Source organism: Eptatretus burgeri, chromosome 15, assembly GCF_056783735.1.
Source record: "Eptatretus burgeri isolate ZD-2024b chromosome 15, Ebu_testis_v1, whole genome shotgun sequence".
In the NCBI taxonomy this organism is placed as follows: Eukaryota; Metazoa; Chordata; class Myxini; order Myxiniformes; family Myxinidae; genus Eptatretus; species Eptatretus burgeri.
This window is the reverse complement of record NC_140975.1, coordinates 29,003,155-29,025,363: the sequence shown is the minus strand read 5'-3', so window position 1 is coordinate 29,025,363 and position 22,209 is coordinate 29,003,155. Positions and strand designations below refer to the sequence as shown.

The following is a 22,209-nucleotide window of genomic DNA, read 5'->3' as shown; positions in this document are numbered from 1 at the left end:
CCATTCGAAGGACGGCACACACGTTGATGAATCACCCTGCATGCGAAACACCAGAGTGGCAGTTTATAGTCGGGTCAAGGTTCGAACCCTGGATAGACAGCTCAGAGGTGAGTGTGCATACCTCTAGGGTCAAGGCTATCCTGCCAGCCCACTGTGAAGAGTAAAGCTTCAGCTTTTGGGTGGAAAGATTTCAAACACGTAAAATGTAACTCAAATTGATAAAAATAAAGCGCCGTACCTGGAACCGGGAACCGTTGCTTAAAGGTGCGTGTCTGACCGAAAGTACATCCCAAGGACAAAATGTCCGAGTCTCTTTAGTTATTGAGCTAAGTGTAACTGTAATTATTAGTCCCACTTGCATTGCCTTTGATCAAAATATTTCGAGCACAAAATTGAAGACATTAAGCAGAGTGGATGGAATCAGAGAAAACACCAGGAATCCCAAAGCTTGACACTAAGTGAAGTCTGAGGCATCCAAAGCACATGAATGCTTGTAATTTAAATGTCATTTTTAGGGAGAAGAAATTTGCTCGTTCAAATTGTCGCTCTCCAAATTCAACATTGCAACTCCAACTACTTTGAAACTTTTTTTTCTTCTTCTGACAAACAGACATTGCTTTGGCAACTCAAGGTCACATTGAATGCGGCGTAGACCTGTGAGAGCTGTTAGGGTTAGGGTGTATATGTGGGATCTCTTGGGTTAGTCGAACTAAAGAAACAGCAGTTATAGGCATTACAATTATATGCATTGCAGAGGTAAACGTTTGAGGGAGATGACCGACGAGAGTGTGTTGAAAAGTAATGCCTCCTATTATTTATCTTCAATGTGGGTAAAGATATTCAAATGAAACAAAGACAGATACTAACATCAATCTTTATTCTACCTTGGTGGATTTATATTTCTCAACATAATCACCACTGCAGTCCACACATTTCAACCAATGTTCAAGGAGTTTTGTGATTGCATCACAATAGAACTGTGCATCCTGGTGACTTCACCAGAGCTTCACAATGGCCTTGATGTCATCTTTGGAAGAAATATGTTCTCCACGAAGGTATTCTTTGAGTTTGGTGAAGAGATGAAAATCTTATGGAGCAAAGTCAGGGCAGATGATCCTTCTTGGTGGCATTCCATTGAACATCTCTTACTCTCAGGATCGTAATGGTGCACAAAACTCTCATCTCCAATCATCTCCTCTTGAGTCCTTCATCCCAACTCTCATCTCCAGCACTTCACGCTTCACAGCACTGACGTCATGCTGTCCTCTGCCATCTTGACTTGACGTAGCAATGAGACACCTCAAGTTCGAATTATGACTCTTCTCATCCAGTGGTGGGAAGAACTAATTTAGTGGGGCGACTTAGCCCAAATATTCAAAAGAATTGTGCATTTTGTGATACAAGCACCAAATTTGGCAAAAATGTACATTAATATGTTGCGAACATTTTCAGATATTGGGCCACTTGAAATTCTCTTTATGTCCGCCATATTGGATTTCAAAATGGCCGCCACTTGAAATCTACATTTGCTATTATCTCTGGACGTAATGCAGCTATTGACTTGATTCTGGTATCTAAATGCATGTTTTTGGGGACAAGGAATCCAATGGTAGTGGCTATGATCCGGCACTCAATGGACGTCCTGAAGAATGCTGTGGAACACCTGAATCCTGGACAGACACCAGTGGTCACCGTTGATCAGCCACTGTTTGCTTTGGCCAAGCAGATACAGTGGAAGTGGCCAGAGAGCTATGGTGAAGACCAGATAGTGGTGATGTTTGGTGGCCTCCACATAGAGATGGCGGCACTGAGGACAGTGGGGGACTGGCTGAAAGGGAGTGGTTGGGTGCAAGCACTTGTGCAAGCCGAGATTGCGACAGCAGGGACAGCAGACTCATTCCTGCGAGCATCCCATGTCTTGCGCACAAGAAGAGCACATCAAGTGACTGCAGCAGCACTGTACATCCTGCAACACCGTGCCTACAACCACTACTGTCTGGGAGAAACCAGGGATGCAGAGGACCTTCTGGAGTTTGAAGACTGGTGTTGCCAGAGAGGAGAAGACATCCCCCAGTTTCACTACTGGGCAACCGTGCTGGAACTAGAACTGTTGGTTCTAGTGTATGTGCGTTCTCTCAGGCAGGGATCGTTAATGATGTACCTCGATGCTCTGACAGAGCTGGTCCCCTGGTTCCATGCACTGGATCACACCCACTATGTGAGGTGGATACCAGTGCACCTGAAGGACATGGCTGAACTCACCATCAAACACCCAGATGTAGCCAGGAAATTCAGGGAAAGCCACTTCACCATTCAGAAAACACAGAGGGTGTTCTCTTCAATCCCGATTGATCAGGCACATGAGCAGAATAATGCCTGCATCAAAGGAGACGGTGGAGCAGTTGGGCTCACTGACAACCCCAGTGCCCTACATCGCTGGATGGTTGCGGGACCAGAAGTTGCCAGGGTGATCGAAGAATTCCAGGATGGGAACCAACACTGGAGACGGCAAACAGCAGACACACATCATCATGATCAGACGCCAAGTGAACAGGCCTCATTTGTGAAAGATGTTCGCTCTCTCGTCGGTGTCATAGAGGAAATGGGCAACCCATTCGCGGAGGAGAGTCATGATGTAGTCAAACTGGACACAAAGGAGATCGCAGATCCTGTTGCTGTGGAGACCGTGATGAATGCCAAGAGGATTGGCCAAGAGCAGTTCGAGGCTTTCACCAGAGAGTGTCTGTTGGGCAGAACAAAGGCAGTGGACGCACCCATTCCTCGTAACAAACTGAAGGTGTTCAGCACTTCCACTCCAAGAAGCCAGAGCATAGGTCAGCAACAGCTCGCCTCCATCAAGAATGACCGTGAACTCTTCGCACGCCTGTACATTGGCTGCCAGACGAGGGATGGAAACCTTAAGGAGTTCTTTTGTCATGAGAATCAGGCATGTCCTCCTGCATTGTCTGATGGTGGAAGCCTCTGCACTGGTACCAAGAGTGATCTCCTCACATGCTTGGAAGAAGTCTCCGATGCAAAGACAGACACTCCTGTCACGACCTGTATTGTGCTTGATGGAGCAGCCATCGTCCAGATGCTGAAGCCGGCTGCATCAAAGACCTTTGAAGAGTATGCACAACAGATCTTCATCCCATATACAGTGGGGAGAACAAGTATTTGATACACTGCCGATTTTGCAGGTTTTCCCACTTACAAAGCACATAGAGGTCTGTAATTTTTATCATCGGTACACTTCAACTGTGAAAGACGGAATCCAAAACAAAAATTCTGAAAATCACATTGTATGATTTTTAAATAATTAATTTTCATTTTATTGCATGAAATAAGTATTTGATCAGCTACTAACCAGTAAGAATTCCGGCTCTCACAGACCTGTGAGTTTTGTATTTAAGAAGCCCTCCCATTCTCCACTCATTACCTGCATTAACTGCACCAGTTTGAACTCGTTATCTGCATAAAAGACAGCTGTCCGCACTCAATCAATCAGACTCCAACCTCACCAAAATGGGCAAGATCAGAGAGCTGTCGAAGGACATCAGGGACAAAATTGTAGACTTGCACAAGGCTGGGATGGGCTACAGGACAATAGGCAAGCAGCTTCGTGAGAAGGCAACAACTGTTGGCGCAATTATTAGAAAATGGAAGAAGTTCAAGATAACAGTCAATCTCCCTCGGTCTGGGGCTCCATGCAAGATCTCACCTCGTGGAACCTCAATGATCATGAGAGGTGAGGGATCAGCCCAGAACTACATGGCAGGACCTGGTCAATGACCTGAAGAGAGCTGGGACCACAGTATCAAAGAAAACCATAATTAACGCACTACGCCGTCATGGATTAAAATCCTGCAGCGCACGCAAGGTCCCTCTGCTCAAGCCAGCGCATGTCCAGGCCCGCCTGAAGTTTGCCAATGACCATCTGGATGATCCAGAGGAGGAATGGCAGAAGGTCATGTGGTCTGATGAGACCAAAATAGAGCTTTTTGGTTTAAACTCCACTCGCCATGTTTGGAGGAAGAAGAAGGATGAGTACAACCCCAAGAACACCATCCCAACCGTGAAGCATGGAGGTGGAAACATCATTCTTTGGGGATGCTTTTCTGCAAAGGGGACAGGACGACTGCACCATATTGAGGGAAGGATGGATGGGGCCATGTATCGCGAGATCTTGGCCAACAACCTCCTTCCCTCAACAAGAGCATTGAAGATGGGGCGTGGCTGGGTCTTCCAGCATGACAACGACCCGAAACACACAGCCAGAGCAACTCAGGAGTGGCTCCGTAAGAAGCATCTCAATGTCCTGGAGTGGCCGAGCCAGTCTCCAGACCTGAACCCAATAGAAAATCTTTGGAGGGAGCTGAAAGTCTGTGTTGCCCAGCGACAGCCCCGAAACCTGAAGGATCTGGAGAAGATCTGTATGGAAGAGTCGGCCAAAATCCCTGCTGGAGTCTGTGCAAACCTGGTTAAGAACTACAGGAAACGTCTGATCTCTGTAATTGCAAACAAAGGTTTCTGTACCAAATATTAAGTTCTGTTTTTCTGATGTATCAAATACTTATTTCATGCAATAAAATGCAAATTAATTATTTAAAAACCATACAATGTGATTTTCAGGATTTTTGTTTAAGATTCCATCTTTCACAGTTGAAGTGTACCTATGATAAAAACTACAGACCTCGACGTGCTTTGTAAGTGGGAAAACCTGCAAAATCGGCAGTGTATCAAATACTTGTTCTCCCCACTGTATGTCCACAAAGCTGCAAACAGTGTCATGCCTGGATCTGGTCTGGGATACTTACCTTGCTGATTCACTGAAATGTAGTACACGTGCAAAGCGGGGACAAGGTGTGCGGAGACGTGTGGTGGCTGCCTTAGCCATACCAGGAAACTGGCAGAACTTCCTACGAGTGGACAGCAACAAGACCGAGCTGTTCAGGTTCCTCTCAGCAGCTCTCATGGAATGGTTTGATTAGGAGGACAAGCAACTCGTCATTAATGATGGAGAGGCAGTGCTCAGGAAGCCACTACTGCCAGATCTGACCTCACTCGCCCCATGTAACCATGAAGAAGCTGACAGTCGGATGTTGCTACATGCATCTCACGCAGTCCAGCATGGACACCATGCAATACTCATCCGGACTGTAGACACCGATGTTGTGGTGCTGGCAGTGTCCCTGGCACAGGAGTTGCAACCAGAAGACAAACTGTGGCTGGCATTCGGAACAGGCCAGAGTTTCCGATACCGAGCAGCACACGAAATAGCAGCTGGATTGGGACGAGAGAAGGCTCGTGCACTGCCAATGTTCCACGCTCTAACTGGATGCGACACTGTGTCTTGTTTTCATAGACATGGCAAGAAGACTGCGTGGGCAGTCTGGACGGTACTGCCAGAACTCACTGAGGCGCTGCTGCTGCTGTCCTCTGCACCTCGTGACATACCAGACGATGCAATGCGCATCATCGAGAGGTTCGTGATCCTGTTGTATGATCGAACCAGGAAATGCACAGACATTAACAAGGCCAGGAGGAAACTCTTCGCAAGGAAGAACAATGTGCGGCTCATCCCTCCAACGAAGGCAGCTCTGGAGGAATATGTCAAGAGGGCAGTGTATCAAGGTGGACATGTGTGGGGTCAGATACTGCTGCCAGCACCAGAGCTCCCTCCACCAACCAACTGGGGTTGGTCAAGGACTGGAGAAGGACAGTACACACCTTACTGGACCAGGCTAACTGAGGCAGCTCACAGCTACATTGAGCTGGTTTCTTGCAAGTGCAAGAAAGGGTGTGTGCGGTGCTGCAAGTGCAAAAAGGCTGCCCTTCAGTGCACAGCCCTCTGTGTGTGTGAAGGGGACTGCACATGACGATGAGTCAACAACACACATGTACTTGTGGCAATGCTGAACTTGTTAATATGACACTGTTTATGTACACGTATCTTCAGTACTGGTATATAACTAGCCTCAGATACCAATACACCTAGCCTCAAATACTAGACCATGTCGCATGTCAGTATTATACCTAAGACATTTACAGACCTAAGACATTCTTTTCAAAGTATTGTGTTGAATCCAATATTTGCCTCGATAATTTCCAAATAAAATTATATAACAGACTGTGATAGATAATATTAAGTTGAAAATGGTACCATTGGATTCCTTGCCCCCAAAAACATACATTTAGATACCAGAATCAAGTCAATAGCTGCATTACGTCCAGAGATAATAGCAAATGTAGATTTCAAGTGGCGGCCATTTTGAAATCCAATATGGTGGACATAAAGAGAGAATTTCAAGTGGCCCAATATCTGAAAATGTTCGCAACATATTAATGTACATCTGTGCCAAATTTGGTGCTTGTATCACAAAATGCACAACAGGTTTGCTATGCTGCTACACTAATTTGCAGACTGCATTTTGTTTAATTTGAATATGTTCATGTATTTTGGAGAAGAAGAATGAGAGGCACTACTTTTCAACATGCTATCGTACAAAAATGTCTCTGAGAAAATAAAATTAATGTTCAGATTAAATTGATTCCAAATAGAAATAAGGATCCTCATTTCTTCCTTTCACATGTGTACACACAGAGTAAGAATTGAACTAAGACGGGGAAAGGAAACAAGAAATAATGGCTCACGGTTTCCTGCAGCTCTGTGTGTTTCCGCAGAACAAGCAGCAAATGTTGGGGCACGGACCCTGCTTCGTGTTCGGAGACTCCCTTTCCACAAGCCTGTCAGACACGTGATTTGCACAAACTCGCAAAGCCATTCGACACCATCACGGTCTCTGGGTCTCCCAATGCCATTAAGGTCTCTGAGTCTCGTGACACCATCACGGTCCCTGGATCTCCGAATAATCAAGTCTCCGAGTCTCCCAATACCATAAAGGTCTACGAGTCTCCCATTACCATCAAGGTCTACGAGTCTCCTGATATACAATCAATCACAGTCTCTCGGTCTCAATGTATAAGTATATATATATATATATATATATATATATATATATATATATATATATATATATATATATATATATATATATATACATATATATATGTGTATATATGTATATATATATATATATATATATATATATATATATATATATATATATATATATATATATATATATATATATTGTTGCGGATCCGGAATGGCGGGAACCTGACCCGGTCCGAGGTGCCAGTGCCGCCACCGCCATATCCGGGAGTCTATAACGCCGGCCGGCTCGGCACAGGCCTCGGGTCACGCGTCTTCAATCGCGATACCAACGTAATCCTGCACCTTACCAGTTCGGGAGATAGAACCCTCAGTTACAGACTGGCTTTATCAGTGACCGAGCGGAGTCTACCAGCCTGTAACCATTTTTGGTCTTGTATGCCAATCGAACGAATTGTTCCTCGACGCGACACGCATTAATCCATAGCGGCAACTGCATAATAATTAACCAGATTTATTGGGGAACATCAGGGATCACAACACAAGCAATAAATACTACAATGGTTATACTAATTATCTACCCATTCTTACCTAGGGAACCACGGTTGAAAGGTTTCGAGGGGATTCTACGAAATATGCCTTATACAACACGTTCAAACAAATAGCATGCATGCAGGACAAGACAGAGAACTTGGTGATGGCTCATGGACGAGAGGACAGTGTCCAAAAGCACGAATATCGCTCGTAACAAGCGGTGGTGTCCACGGGTTCAAGCTCCCGCTCAAATGTGCTGCGCCGCAAGATGGTGCCGCGGTATTCTTCCTCCTTTAGTCACCGCGTGCGCAGTCTCGGCGTGCTGACCTCGCGTAGGGTCGAAGATGAGCCTCAGCTGATCTCTCTCACGGTCCAGCACACAAACCCTGGCCTGGCCTGTTCTTCATACAAGGCCCAAGTCGAGATCCGAGTTCCACAGGCAGATCGGCAAACGTGATGCGCCGTTGCCGTTTGTGAGTAAGGACCGTCCGAAGGTCCGGCGTCTCCTCTCCGGCCTTCCCGCCTCGAAGCCCGACTCCCGCTTCGACCTCTCAGTGCCTCTCTCGGTCGAATCAATGACGTGCAGGTCGGGTTAGCGTCTCTCCCAACAGATCCAACACGGTGCCTCCTTCGTTCGCTCGCCTCGAAGCGACTCCGAACACGCCTCCAGAACCCCAGCCGTTCCTCACACAGCACTCCTTGTTTGTTCGCTTCGAGACACGAGCACTCCTTTTAACTGCCTGCAGTTTTCAAACCGCCAAAACTGAACCTGACCACGAGGTCCCTTTTTCCACTCGCTTCGAGCGCCAATATTTCCACATACTCATCTTTTGTTTCTGCTTTCTCTCGGCGACTCTCTGACCAAAGGCTCCGCCCCTTCTCGTCACTGCCTCTTGAGGCCACACCTCTCGCTCTAGGCCACTCCCCTCCCGTTCGTACAGGAGAGGAAGAAGAATCATCTCGTTTCACCACCGTATGAACATAAAAACAGTCTTCTACACCTCCCAACACACATATCGTCCCTTCCACCACACAACCTATCTAAACAGGCATTTGATGGGGGATCTGAGCTAATCCTATATTTAGTAGTCACATTAAGGGCCATTTCCGTCACACTACCCCCACCTTTCTCCCGACGCTCCCCCGAGCCTCCATCTGGGGCAGCCCACGGCAATGGCCCTGTCTTACGTACAGCACAGATCTCCCATTTACTCTAACCCACAACATGGGAAGCACTTAACTCCAAATATCAAAGTGTCACAGGAAGATTGGCATGTCCCTATCCTAGTGTCGGGTCACCAATTTAACAAACAAATTTACACTTTATGCATAGTACTTAACATTCTAATTATGGATTTGAATGGGAGGGCAATCAATTTTACTTTTAACACCACATTTGCATAGGAGCAGAACATTCAAAGTTCTTTCACGTGTTTGCTCCTTCATGCTCCCTCCCAGCAGTATTGTCCATTCACTCCGAAGGGTTTTCTCACTTCGTGGCCTTATTGGTCTCTCACCAGGTGAGTTGGCGGCCCAGTGGCCTAATCTCACAAAGAGTTCTTTGGCTCACTGAGCCCACAAAATGGCATGAATCTTCGGCCGCAACGGCCAACAAAAGCACTTTGGCCTCAATGGCCCACAAAAATGCTTCGGCCCATATGGCCTACTCACAAGCAGCAGCAGGCAACAAGCCCTGCATTGGACAGCAGGTGACACAGCAATGGTGGCACGGTGATATCGATGGCAAACAAATGCAGTTCGGAGGTGTTCTTGAGGACGGAAATGGGTGTGATGACCTCAGACCAGGTGAGATGGAGTGTACCCTTAACCTTCCTTGCCTGACTTGTTTTGGTTGTTCTCCTTTTTTTTTCTTTTACAGACAGGATGGTGTGTTTCTTACTCAACTGTTATCTTCGTGGGTGTGTGCTCATGACATACTGGTGGCCTCTCTGGCACTTGGAGAGGGTAACCTAGCCTGGCACTTGCCAACAATTTCTCCCATCAACACTACTCGTACCAGGTGTCACACATGAATGGTGCAGAGGAGAGTCCATCGAACCTAACCATTTACTTTTAGCTCTAGACAATGCAACAAACCCTGCTATGGCTGGAATGATCCAAATGACCCATTTTTCCCGACCTGGCACACTGTTCCATTCTTTTAAACCTGGGCAAGGCCCTTATTTGTCTTTTTCCATTTGGTAGTGCCAGGCATAACTCGCTGGCTGGGGAGTGTGACTACTACTAGGCCTATTTGCCTGCTTCCAATCGGGGGTGGAGGACACTCAGCGACCTTGGAGTTCACCTGAGCGTGCTTCTGACGCTCCTAACGAAGGGGTTGGCTCTCTCGAGCCCCCATACTGTGCCCTCATAGCACCTACACTGTGCTCTCATAGCACTGAACCTACCGTGCTCTCCTGGCGCTAAACCCTACGGTGCTCTCCTGGCACCTCTGACAGCCTTCACCTGCCAGGAACCCCCAAAGCCCTGCTGCCCTATTTCCTGACTCACCAACTTCCCATACCGTGTCACACTACCAACCAGTATCCCCATACCTTGGCCTGCACCTACCCCTCGCAGTCTGCCTGTACAATGGAACAGCAGCCAGGATCCATGTCGAATCCTCTAAGTCCCCCTAACCTACACTAACTTGGTTAGTGGTTAGGAGACTCCTACCGACAGGGTACGTTGTTCGCACTCACTCTCCTCATTTGCACAACTGCGCCATTCGCCAAAGCACTTTCGTCATTCATTCCACAGTGCCGCACACCCAGTCCACAACACCATCCAACACCTTTCACTTTTATGTGAAAACAAAAACACACCAGCCCCTCAGATCCCACTTGATCATCAAATTTAACTGGTACACTTTGTCATCAAACCCCAATTAATTTGTCTCTACGTCCGTCGTCGGCTGGCCTCCTCCATACTGCCCTAATCGTTTATTTCCAACAATTTAACCAAGACATCAAAATCTCTTCACCATCCTCGTGGAACCTCTACATGGTTCCAACCAGACACTTCAATCCTCCCTCAAACAAGTCACTCTTTGTCATCCACTTGTTTCAGGTGTGTTTAACGTTCTGCCTGTAATGTCTCCACCACTTTTTTTTAATAATCACCCAAATCCACTCATGCCACTCATGCCTTCTGTCATCTCTCAATCTTGCAATCACTCTCGGTACAATTTCCAATCGAAATTTTCTCATCCCCATATGGCCTGCTTCTTTGGTTCATTGCAAGGGGAGTGAGGGAACGAATCCCTCATTACCCATTACATGACCCCGCCACCTTTCCGCCATGGCTCAAAGGGGTCACGTCTCAATGGGGGCTGTGATCTACCCCCCTCCTTTTCTCCAGGGTTCGCAGAAGTCAGGCAAACCCCAATAGGTGGAATGGCCAACTCCTGTTCTCCAGGTTTCACGAAAATCAGGTAAACCCCAATCGGTGGAATGGCCTCCTCCTCTCCTCCAGGGTTCGCGGAAGTCAGGCAAACCCCAATCGGTGGAACGGCCTCCCCCTCTTCTCCATAACTCCCTCAAGACAGATCAACCCCATTCAGCTAACCAAACCACTCGTGTGCTCAGAAAGGTCCGAAGACCAAGTGACACACGTCAATGCCGCCTGCCACTCACCTGCGCTCTACCCCAAAGTTCCTGTGAGGCTGATAGAGAAATTAAAATCCAATTTCTAAAGCCTGCTCCTGGATGCAGCACCTCCAACTCTGTAAGAACCCATGCGGAGCTGTCCATTATGGTTTCCGTCCCCTGGTTCAAGTTCTGTCCTGGTGGCATTTCTATTTCCCCTCGCACCTCAAACCTATTTCTTACGTCACCACTCATTCCACGCTCAGGACTCCCACACACAGCAGGCTGCACACATTCCAAGGTTATGTGTTGACATTCCACACCTTCAACCTTGCCTGTGTACTGACCAACTGCCTCACACTCCAGGGCTACATTCTTGACCGCCAGGTGAGTACTCACACACTCTTTGGCCTCGGCAGCACATACTGGTGCTGTAGTCTGGACTGTGGGCTCACAACATTCACCCACAAGTACTCCACACACACATTCAGGGGTCACACATACGTGCAGCCCATCGGACAGAGTCTCTTCGTTAACACAAAATTCAATCTCCACCATAAGCTCATCGTCCGCACCATGTATGCATGTACCCACGTACCTGCTTCGTTCCAGTCACCTCTGTCCGGTCGCTTCTCTCCAGCAGGTTGCTCATCATCGGTTCGCCACACTCCTCTGGGGCTGTCAGCTCCACATGCTGGACCTGCTCAAAATGTATCTCACTCGTCAACAACCCCGCATGCTCCCTCAATGTCTCAATCACCAGGGTTTGCTCCAAGTGTGGTGTCATCCGACGAGTGATGTCAATCAAGTTCCGCACCACCAACACCACTCCCTGCGGTGATGTCACACATCCCATATGATTGTGCTGTTCTACTACCTGGCTCCATTTTCTTTTCCATTTGAGTCGTTCTTCCTTTCCGAGCCTTTTGAGTTGTTCGTTATCTTTCCGGAGATTTTCCATCTCCGTGGACTCCAAATTTGCTCTCTCCTTGAGTTGGACAATTTCAAATTCATACTGTTTTTGTTTTCTACCCCACAGTCTCTCATGTTCTTCATTCTCCAATCTCATCGTTTCTTTCAATTGGCTGATTTCTTTTTCCCGTTTCATTCGTCATTCTTTCACTATCTCCGCATACTTCAACCTTGCTTTCTCCTTTAGTTGTTCTTGTCTTTCTTTTTGTTTCATTCCTTGTTCTTTTTGTTTCTTAGCCCACTGTCTCTTGTTCTTCCTTCTCCAATCTCATCGTTTCTTTCAATACTCTTTCTTGCATCTAATTCTTTAATCTTGCTTCTGCTTCTAACTGCTCGATCTGCACAGTGTGGTTCCTTAACATTTCATTCTCCGTTGTCTTTCTTTCCTCACTCAACATAGTCAGTTCGTTTTGTAGTTCCCTCTCTCTGCTTTGGTGTTTCTGTAAGGCCTTAGTCACATTTGCTCTACGGCAAGGATACAGCGGCCGTACGCCCTCTGAATTGATGGAAATGAGCGGCGGCCGCAGAGTTTCTGAGGTGGCCTCAGGGTGGCCCTATATTTTATTTTGGCTATATTTTATATGGCTATATTTTACAGGCCGTAAGGTCGCCATGGAATTATAGCGGGGAGTTATAATTTTTTTCATTTCAACGTTCGCCGTAGCAATTCGACAAGCCGAAACAAAATAACTGGTAAAAAAGAAAACCCACTCGTTACCGTCCGTCTGGCCGCACGTTCACCTTAGGGCCCTCCTGCGGTCCCCCTGTGGTCGCCTTGAGGCTACCTTGCGTCTGCCTTAAAAATTCTATGGCCGCCGCAGGAACGCCCTAAGGTCACCATACGACATCAAATCAAAGACCGTACGACACCCCCACGTTTTGGGTCTCCACAATTTATAAATACACCGTGAAGCTACCCCAAAAATAAAAACATATGTGACTGCTACATTGTGTGACCGTGGAAATACTGTGGCTGCCCTATAATTGCTAGTGGCCGTAGATTTTGGAGACCCCACGGCCGCCAGTGGCAAATGTGACTTAGGCCTAACTCAGAAGCTTTTCTTTCTAATTCCTTTCTCATCTCCTCAGACTCCAACCTTGCTTTGGCTTCTAACTGTTCGATCTGCACAGTGTGGTTCCTTAACGTTTCATTCTCCGTTCTCGTTCTTTCCTCTCTTAACATCCACAGTTCGTTTTGTAATTCTCTCTCTCTGCTTTGGTGTTTCAGTAACTCAGAAGCTCTTTTTTCTAATTCCTTTCTCATCTCCACACCTCTTTTGCATTCTTGCTTTCTCCATTCGTCCATTCTCTTCCCGTGTCCCTTGCTAATTTCTAGTTCACTTGCCAGTTCATTTCCCCTGGACTTTAATTCCCGAAGCTGTTTGGACTTTTCCAACAATTCTTCCTTCCTTTTCTCCAGATTTTTCTCTCCTCTTTTTATCCCCTGTTCTAGGCTCTTTCCTGATTGCCTGTTCTTACCTCTTCCTTCGGTTGTCTCAATTCCAAATAGTGTTCCCGTTTTCCCTTTTCCAGCTTTGTTTTCGATTCTTCTTCCAAGTTATTCGTATCCCGGGAGTTACTAATTTGCTACTCCTCTATTCTTTTGTTCAGTTTGCTCTTCTCTTGTTCCAACTTATGGGTACTCCCCTCTACTTTCCTCATTTCCCCCTGTAGTTCTGTGAACTGTCTTGACTTTTCCAACAATTCTTCCTTCCTTTGCTCCAGAGATTTCTCTCTTTTTATCTTCTGTTCCAGGCTCTCCCATATCTGATTGCCTGATATTACCTCTTCCTTCAGTGGTTCCAATTCCCGATAGTGTTCACATTTTTCCTTTTCAACCTTTTTTCCCCCATTCTTCCTCCAAGTTCTTCCTATCCCGAGAATTACGAATTTGCTCCTCCTCTTTTCTTTTATTCAGTTCGCTCGCCTTTTGTAACAAAAACTCACGCAACCAATCTACTTGCGTCATTTCCCCATGTAATTTCCTCGACTGTGTTGGCTAAGTCCTCTTCCAGCTCCCGAATTCGTTCCTCTGCATCGGCCAATCGTTGTGACTCCCCATGCACACAATCCTCCTGAACCTCGTCTCCGCGCCGCCGTATCTCGTCCAATTTAAGGGCAAACGAATGCAATTCCTCCATATCGTCATCACCACACTTCGGCTGCCCCAAGGCATGCGACACTCGTTCATGAAGCTCATGAGTGTATGCGTTGGCGTCCTCATTCGTCTGCCCTGGCGTATACCGTGTCCACGTGGCCTGAACCGGTGGACGGGAGCGTTTCCTTCACGCCGCGCGGTTCATTGCGCTATAATTAGCCCTCTCCCGCTTCGTGTCGCGCCGAGATGGAGCTTCGCCGCCATTTTGCGACTCCATTTTCTTTATAATTTGCAAGTTTTCCCTCCGATCCGCTCAAGCATAAAATCAAATCCAATTTGGACCCTTTTGTTTTTAACTCAATGTCCGGGGTGTGAAATGCACCGCAGGTCCAAATATCCCACTCCTGACACCAGTTGTTAATGGCTTCCGCGGTGTCGGGATTCGCGCTGTGTCGGCAACCACAGTCTTCAGCAGTTTTTTTTTTATTTCTTTTTAACGAATCGAGCGAATTTATCGGCGCGACACGAAGTGATTCGAAGCACATTTCATCCGGATCAGCCCGATTTCTTCTCTGGGGCACATCAGAGAACACACACATATGAAATAAACACTACAATGGTTATAATAACTATCTACCCGTTCTTACCTCGGGAACCACGGTCTAAAGGTTTCGAGGGGATTCTACGAAATATGCCTAATACAACACGTTCAAACAAACAGCATGCATGCAGGACAAGACAGAGTACTTGGTGATGGCTCATGGACGAGAGGACAGTGTCCAAAAGCACGAATATCGCTCGTAACAAGCGGTGGTGTCCACGGGTTCAAACTCCCGCTCGAACGTGCTGCGCCGCAAGATGGTGGCACGGTATTCTTCCTCCTTTAGTCACCGCGTGTGTGGTCTCCGCGCGCTCTGACCTCGCGTAGGGTCGAAGATGAGCCTCAGCTGATCTCTCTCACGGTCCAGCACACAAATCCCGGCCTGGCCTGTTCTCCATACAAGGCCCAAGTCGAGGTCCGAGTTCCACAGGCGGATCGGCAAACGTGACTTGCCGTTGGTGAGTCAGGACCGCCAGAAGGTCCGGCGTCTCCTCTCCGGCCTTCCCGCCTCGAAGCCCGACTCCCGCTTCGTCCTCTCAGTGCCTCTCTCGGTCGAATCACCGACGTGCAGGTCGGGTTAGTGTCTCTCCCGGCAGATCCAACGCCGTGCCTCCTTTTTTCGCTCACTTCGAGACACGAACCCTCCTCTCAACCGCCTGCAGTTTTCAAACCGCCAAAACTGAACCTGTCCACCAGGTCCCTTTTTCCGCTTGCTTCGAAACAGGAACACACTTCGAGCGCCACTATTTCCACATACTCATCTTTTGTTTCTGCTTTCTCTCGGCGACTCTCTGACCAAAGGCTCCGCCCCTTCGCGTCACTGCCTCTCCAGGCCACACCTCTTGCTCCAGGCCACTCCCCTCCCGTTCGTACAGGAGAGGAAGAAGAATCATCTCGTTTCTCTCGTTTCACCACCGTATGAACATAAAAACACAGTCTTCTACAACTCCCGACACACACACACATCGTCCCTTACACCACACAACCGATCTAAACAGGCATTTAATGGGGGATCTGAGCTAATCCTATATTTAGTAGTCCCATTAAGGGCCATTTCCGTAAATATATATATATATATATATATATATATATATATATATATATATATATATATATTGTTGTGGTTACCAAATTCGCAAACCACCATTCAGGTCCCTTAGGTGAGATATCTCCATAAGTACATGTGTAGTTAGGCCCAAACCCGTTGTCTAGTGGGAATAAATGTCATTCATGCGTGCTGCGACTCTTCAGGATAGCCGTTTTTCTTTTACTATCTTTATTTTGGACCAACCGCCATTGTTACCACCACCAACCACAACATCAACCACCCACCGCGGCGCCGCTTCACGTCACACCTCGCAACCGTCGCATCGCCACCGTTCTTGCGCCGCTTATGGGTACCGGTGTTGGACTCGTGCAGGGCGCGCGCCGAACAGCGTGTACAAAACCACGGATTTTCCGCTCCAAAAACGGATCAAAAACGACACACGCCCACTTTTGTTCCGTCCAATCGGTGAGCGAGGGGCGATTTGGCCCCGCCTCCAGGGCGTTGGAGGGCGGTCGCTATATGCAAATTCATGGATCAAAATGCATTCACGCCCACTTTTTCTCGGGCCAATGGGGAGCGAGGTGAAAGGTCGAAGGCACGGGGTCAAAGGCGAAGCCACGGGGCTTATATAAGCGACCGCGTTCGTCAGTAGAGTTGAGTTAAGACTTCGCAGTCGGTGGAGTTGGGAAGAAGAAGAATAAGTTGTTGGTCGTCGTCGTCGTCGTCGTGTGCGTTGGAGTCGGAGCGAAGAGGACGGAGCTGTGGAGAGGCGGCGAGGGCAGACGAGGGGGTGCTCGCGTCGTGCCGGGAGCTGCACACCAGGGAGGCCGACGGCGCGACCTGGTCGAGGTGGAGACGCTCGTCGCGGGACTCGAGACAGAGTAAAAATCCTCCCTTCCCCGAGCATCAGCAACCCCCTCCTGTTTCCCCCTGCGCTGAGATAGTGCGACCAAGGGGGCCCCTTTTCCCACCCCCTACCAGACACTGCCCGCGAGGCCCGCGGAGTTGAGGCACCATCGCCGCTCCGCGTCTCATCACCAGACGGGTAGGCCCGACCCGGTCTCGGCCTCAGGCCCGCCTCATCCTTGAGGGTGTTCTTTTTCTTGGTTTTGGGTATGTGTTGTCGGCGCCGTCTGTGAAGTAAAATTGTATAAGTGTTGCCGTGTGCTCGCGTAATCGGTATTAGATCTGCATTGTCGCATTTGCTTTTTGTGTAAAATTGCATTGTGTTTCTTTTCCTTTTCTATGTGCTTTTGGTGGAATTGAATATGTGTGCTTTCCGTTCATCGCGAATAAATGTGCTTTGTGTTGAACTGTTTCCCGCTTCGCTTCGTCATTTCTTTCATTGAATCCTCATCTTGCTTCACGTAAAGGGTTGGTAGTGGGCTGAATACGCCCGATAATTAATCGAACCGTCGAGGTCGACGAATAACACCGCTCGGTTATCCCGATAGTACGGAACGGGTCGCTTAAGTGGCCCGTGTCCGAAGTCGACCTGCGGCGAGGTGCGATCGCCCGGTCTACCCTCCGTGTGGGTACTTAGGTAGGTCGAATTTGGCGAGCAACCCTATCCCACGCGGGGGCCGATTGGCTCGATCGCGGTGAGACCGAAAGGTCCACCCGTGACTGGTTCCTGGCGTTAGTCCGAGAGGGTCACGACTGGATTGTCCGTCCGGTGGGCGACGTGCCGCGATTCGAGTTACGTGGCCGTTCGCACGCCGGCGGGCGCGAATCCGTAACAATATATATATATATATATATATATATATATATATATATATATATATATATATATATATATATATATATATATATATATATATATATACACAATTCTCTGCTCTTTCATGAGCCTCGTTTACTTGTCGTAAAAAAAGAACAAGGTGGAGAAGAGGAACAAGGAAAAATGCAGGGGCCCTTAACCAGAACATTATTCTGGAACTTATACAAAGCACCGACACACATTGTCCTCCTCTTCATGAAAGGTAGCGGGGCATCTGTTACTCCCACAAGCACATGCAAATCTGCAAGGACGTTTTGTAATGTAATCCAATTCTGTCAATGATCAAAAGCAGACTATACAATTAGAGGTGAGCACTGATATAAATCACAGACGTTATTTATCCCAGAGCCATTTTTCAGGCTCTGCCAAGGACCATTGGTCGAGAGTGGCGATGGGGAGATCAGAGCCCCAGCTCTGGGGGTGAGGGCTTTGTGGAGCTAATTGGAGTATAAATTTGTTACTTTTACAGGGTGCAGGTGATAATTCACCGAACTCTTCTTCCAAAGACAACGAGGGATATTTAATATCCAATCGTTAATGCCAGCAGACCAGACACCCAGCTTAACTTCCCATCCGTTGGATGTCACACTCATTTTGTTTCTTCTTATTCATGCTGCACATGGCTGCGAATAATATAATTTGCTGGGGGGCACAATTGTGCCACTGATGCAGTGCCCCCTGTCGGTTAGAGCATGAATTTGTAATTTTTTCAGGGTTCTGGCAATAACTTAAATTCGCGAAGGACACCGTGAGATCTTTAGAGTCCACCAACTAATGCTGGCAGATGGGACGCCCAGTTTAATGTACACATCCAATGGACGACACACCTATCCATGACTCCCCCTGCCTGTGAAACATCAGGGTTATAGCTTTATATATATAGGTTATAGCAGGGACAGTTTATAGCTGGTTTGGGAATCAAACCCAGATTAGACAGCCCAAAGGTAGGTGTGCTACCTCCGCACTACTGTCGGAGCAAAATAATCAAGCAGAGAAGTGCAGAGAGTGACAAAGGTGGTTCGCAAAGAAAAATCATGTAACTCGCAGCAGGCAGAAGAGACAGGGGTTAAGCACACCTAAAATGTGTATAAGCCTCGAGAGGGAATGTCCAAGCTCTGGCACAGTAACCAGCTGTCACATCATACCTTGAAGTCACAGCCGAACCTATGAAAACTGCACGGCTGTTCAGTAAGGGCACATTGAACCAGGTGCTTCTCCAGCTTGAGACCGATGGTACAATGCAAAGAAAAACAACAATAAAAAACAATGATTAATTCAAGATACGAACAAAAAAGTTGGTTGCAAGCTCATTCGATTCCTCTGAACACGTATTTCATTGTCCTTACCAAAATGCACGTTATCATGGAGTACGGTAGTACCCTATATGTCAGGATTTCACAGGGAATAAATAGCTGCCTATTCAGAATGTGTACAAAATGATAATCTTAAAAACGACTATAAAACTGCTTGCAGTGGATTGCGCAGGTTGGAGTTGGGAGTTACGTCTTAACCGAACCTTTTGCTACAACGATAATTTTACTGGAATACATTTTGTATATTGCATCTTAACAATCCCTTTTATTGCAATGATATATAGTATTTACTGGAATGGTGATTTTGATGCAGGTCGAAATGCATCGTTAGCTCTCATAAATGTCTGCGTTTCCCGCCTGTTCCCAAGTGCGTCTGTTACTGACAACATCATTACTCAGTGACAGTGTGAAGACAAATCGCGTTATTTCAGAAAGCCATAGATGCGGTTTCCCCACTGCCATTCCTACCCTGAAAAATGCAGCATGAGGATCACAGGAGGATTGGCACAATAGGAAATAGGGCTGTCACTTAGGCAGCCATTCATCATCTCCCCAAAACTTCCTCGGCTCGGCCTCAGAACAAGTACAAGTTTGGCTCGATTACTTTTTTTTAAAATCTATTCGTGATGCCTGCTCGGTCTTGCAAGTCACCTTTTATAATTCCACTTGGAATGCAATCTATCATTGCATAGCTTCACCATCAAAGACTGGGTGATGTAATGGTTAGAGCAGTGTTTCTCAACCTTTTTTGTCCCACGCCCCACTTTGATTTTCAAACAAATCGTACGCCCCACCATGATTGGAGACACTACTGTATATACTACATATGTACTCAAGAGGATTTATTAAAACTTTATTGCAAATTTTATTCAATTGTTCCTCACTTCAATGGGAGTCCTGCCCTTGATGCTGGCTGCAGATTTGTTTGATTCGAGGAACCAATTTTGTCAGTTTCAGCCTTAAATCACCACGGTTCGTGATTTCCAGTCGATTTCTCTTTGCTTGTAGCAAATCGGTAACAACACTAAATCCACATTCGACTAAATAAGATGATGGAAAATTTATCAATACTTCCCTTGCCAAAGTAGTCGAGTTTGGGTATTTTCTCTCTCCTCAGACAGCCACATCATGGTTCCTTTGATCTTGAAAAGAGTTTTCACAGACTCATCTTGTTGCAACTCGCATAACTCCTCTTGGTATTGCTCTGGTACTTCAGATAAATCCACCAGAAATGGCTGAGTCAACCAAGAAGGGAACTCATAGCAAAGCTATGGAAGCGATCATACATCGATTCATTAATTCTGAATCCTCATGCCCCACCAAAATATTGCCGCGCCCCACCTTGAGAAACACTGGGTTAGAGTATTCGCCATGAGCCTGGGAGGTTGGCGTTTCAAATCCGACCCCGGCCGAGTCATACCAAGGACGATACAAAAATGGAACGTTCAGTTTCCTTGCTCGATGCTCAGCATTTGTAAAGGATAGAGCACAGATAAACTGCACCATATGATGGCAACTATCGCGCAGGCTTCGCGGACCTAGTGGCTTCCTCGTTCATTGAACTACCTTGTAAGTGGAAGTCATGTAAAGAAGAAACTCGTGCAGTTGAAAGATGCATCGACCTCAGACTAATGTAGTCTGGCCGCGGCCATGGCCAACGAAGAAAACTGTCTACCAACAACTCCCAGGTTGATAAACACCAAACGTTTGGCATTTTATCATTGCGTTCCTGAAAAAGCAAATCCACGAGGAATCGGAAATGTCTTTCTTCACATCTGTGACGTACTGGCCTCGCTTTTGCTCATGATGAGCCATGTAGATGTTACGATGACACTGTGCAAAAGAGGAAAAAGAATGAGAAAAATGAAGGGAAAGAAAGGAGACATGGCGGTTGAAGAAGACACTTGCTCGGACTTTTCCACAGAAGACATTTACTATTTGCAGGCTGTTCATACCAGCACGCAATATCGGCTACATGGCCTCCAGATCATCTCTCTCGGTCGATTGGCAAATCGTGCATTTGCCTCACTATCGATTTTGTGGCAAAGAAACCCAAAAATCAAAGAAACTATAATATAAAGGAAGAATTACAGGTTTAATACTGGTATCTTATGCAACTCTACCCATTGCACGAAACAAGGCGAACTTACTGTTAATTTATTATACCGACTTTCCTCCAGGCCTTGCTCCATCTTCCCTTCCAACCCTCCTTCACTCTTCCAGGATGCATGCATTCTTCCAGTAACCCCATCAGAGTTAAGCTCCCAATATCCAGACTTCCTTCCCATCTCGACTCCTTTGTTCCTCTTTTCTCCCACTTGGGGAACCGCCTTCCTGAGACTGACTGTTCAATCCTACTCTTCCCTCCAGGGATTTAAGATGACTGTGGACCACCATCTCATGTCTACATCCTCCATATCTACCCATGATCTTTTAGAACCTCATTAATCTTTTTATAGCCAAGCTGTCTTGCTCACAAGCCAACATGTTCCTTCCTCTCCTATCCTCTCATTCTCGCAATCATTCATTTATCTATTGCTCATGATGTCCACCTGTTGTCTCAATGTCAGCACGTCACCTACCTTCCATCAATCATGTTACCTTTGTGTTCTTCCATGAACCTAAACTTTGTATACAAAAAAAATACATTAAGCAAGGTCATGGTGGAGAAATGAGATTAACTAAGAGATCATGGTTGATGGTATCAGGTGACTCAGAGTGGAGATCACGGTGAGATAAAGGACATGAGATTAATTAATCTTAGAGTTAATCTACAAATATATCTTATGAGAGCTAGTTACAGCTTCTAGTACATTTTATAACGAGTTAGCAACGGTCATTTAACGACAGTATGAGCTGTGTGGTCACCCCTCATCAAATTATCCACCATATGATGGCTATCTGAGATGCAAGTAAACATGTATTATAATATATAGGTTGTTCTGCCTTTTGTACAATCAAAGACACAAAATCAATTTTTTGTCTTCTTTAACGACCACAATTATTCCCACATTATTGTGGTGTTGGCTGGGGGATGCTTGGCCCAAGTCTTTCACGAACCGGCTGGCAAGGTCTGGCGTTCGACTAAGATGAGGACAGAAATTTGGAATTTGTTCATGGTGTCGGCGATAACTCGCCGACTCTTTGCGAAGGACACCGTTTGGTCTTTAACGTCCACCAACTAATTCTGGCAGACAGGACGCCTGTTTAACGTCCATCCGAGGCACTGCACACGCATTGATGAATCACCCTGACTGTGAAACACTGGGGTGGCAGTTTATCGCTGGGTCAAGATTCAAACCCAGGATAGACAGCTTA

At 46.8% G+C, this 22,209-nt stretch overlaps 1 protein-coding gene across 3 annotated transcripts in view; it reads right to left on the bottom strand.

Moving 5' to 3' along the window:
• LOC147011813 (TNF receptor-associated factor 3-like) overlaps positions 1 to 22,209 on the bottom strand; it is a 100,959-nt gene that overhangs the window by 17,464 nt on the left and 61,286 nt on the right. For all 3 annotated transcript variants that reach the window (XM_085857107.1, XM_085857108.1, XM_085857109.1), the window contains 2 exons: positions 18,724 to 18,798; positions 6,655 to 6,747 (listed from right to left, as the gene is read on the bottom strand). In XM_085857107.1, coding sequence (XP_085713233.1) covers positions 6,655 to 6,747; positions 18,724 to 18,798 — 168 coding nt within the window. The remainder of the gene's footprint in view (positions 1 to 6,654; positions 6,748 to 18,723; positions 18,799 to 22,209) is intronic.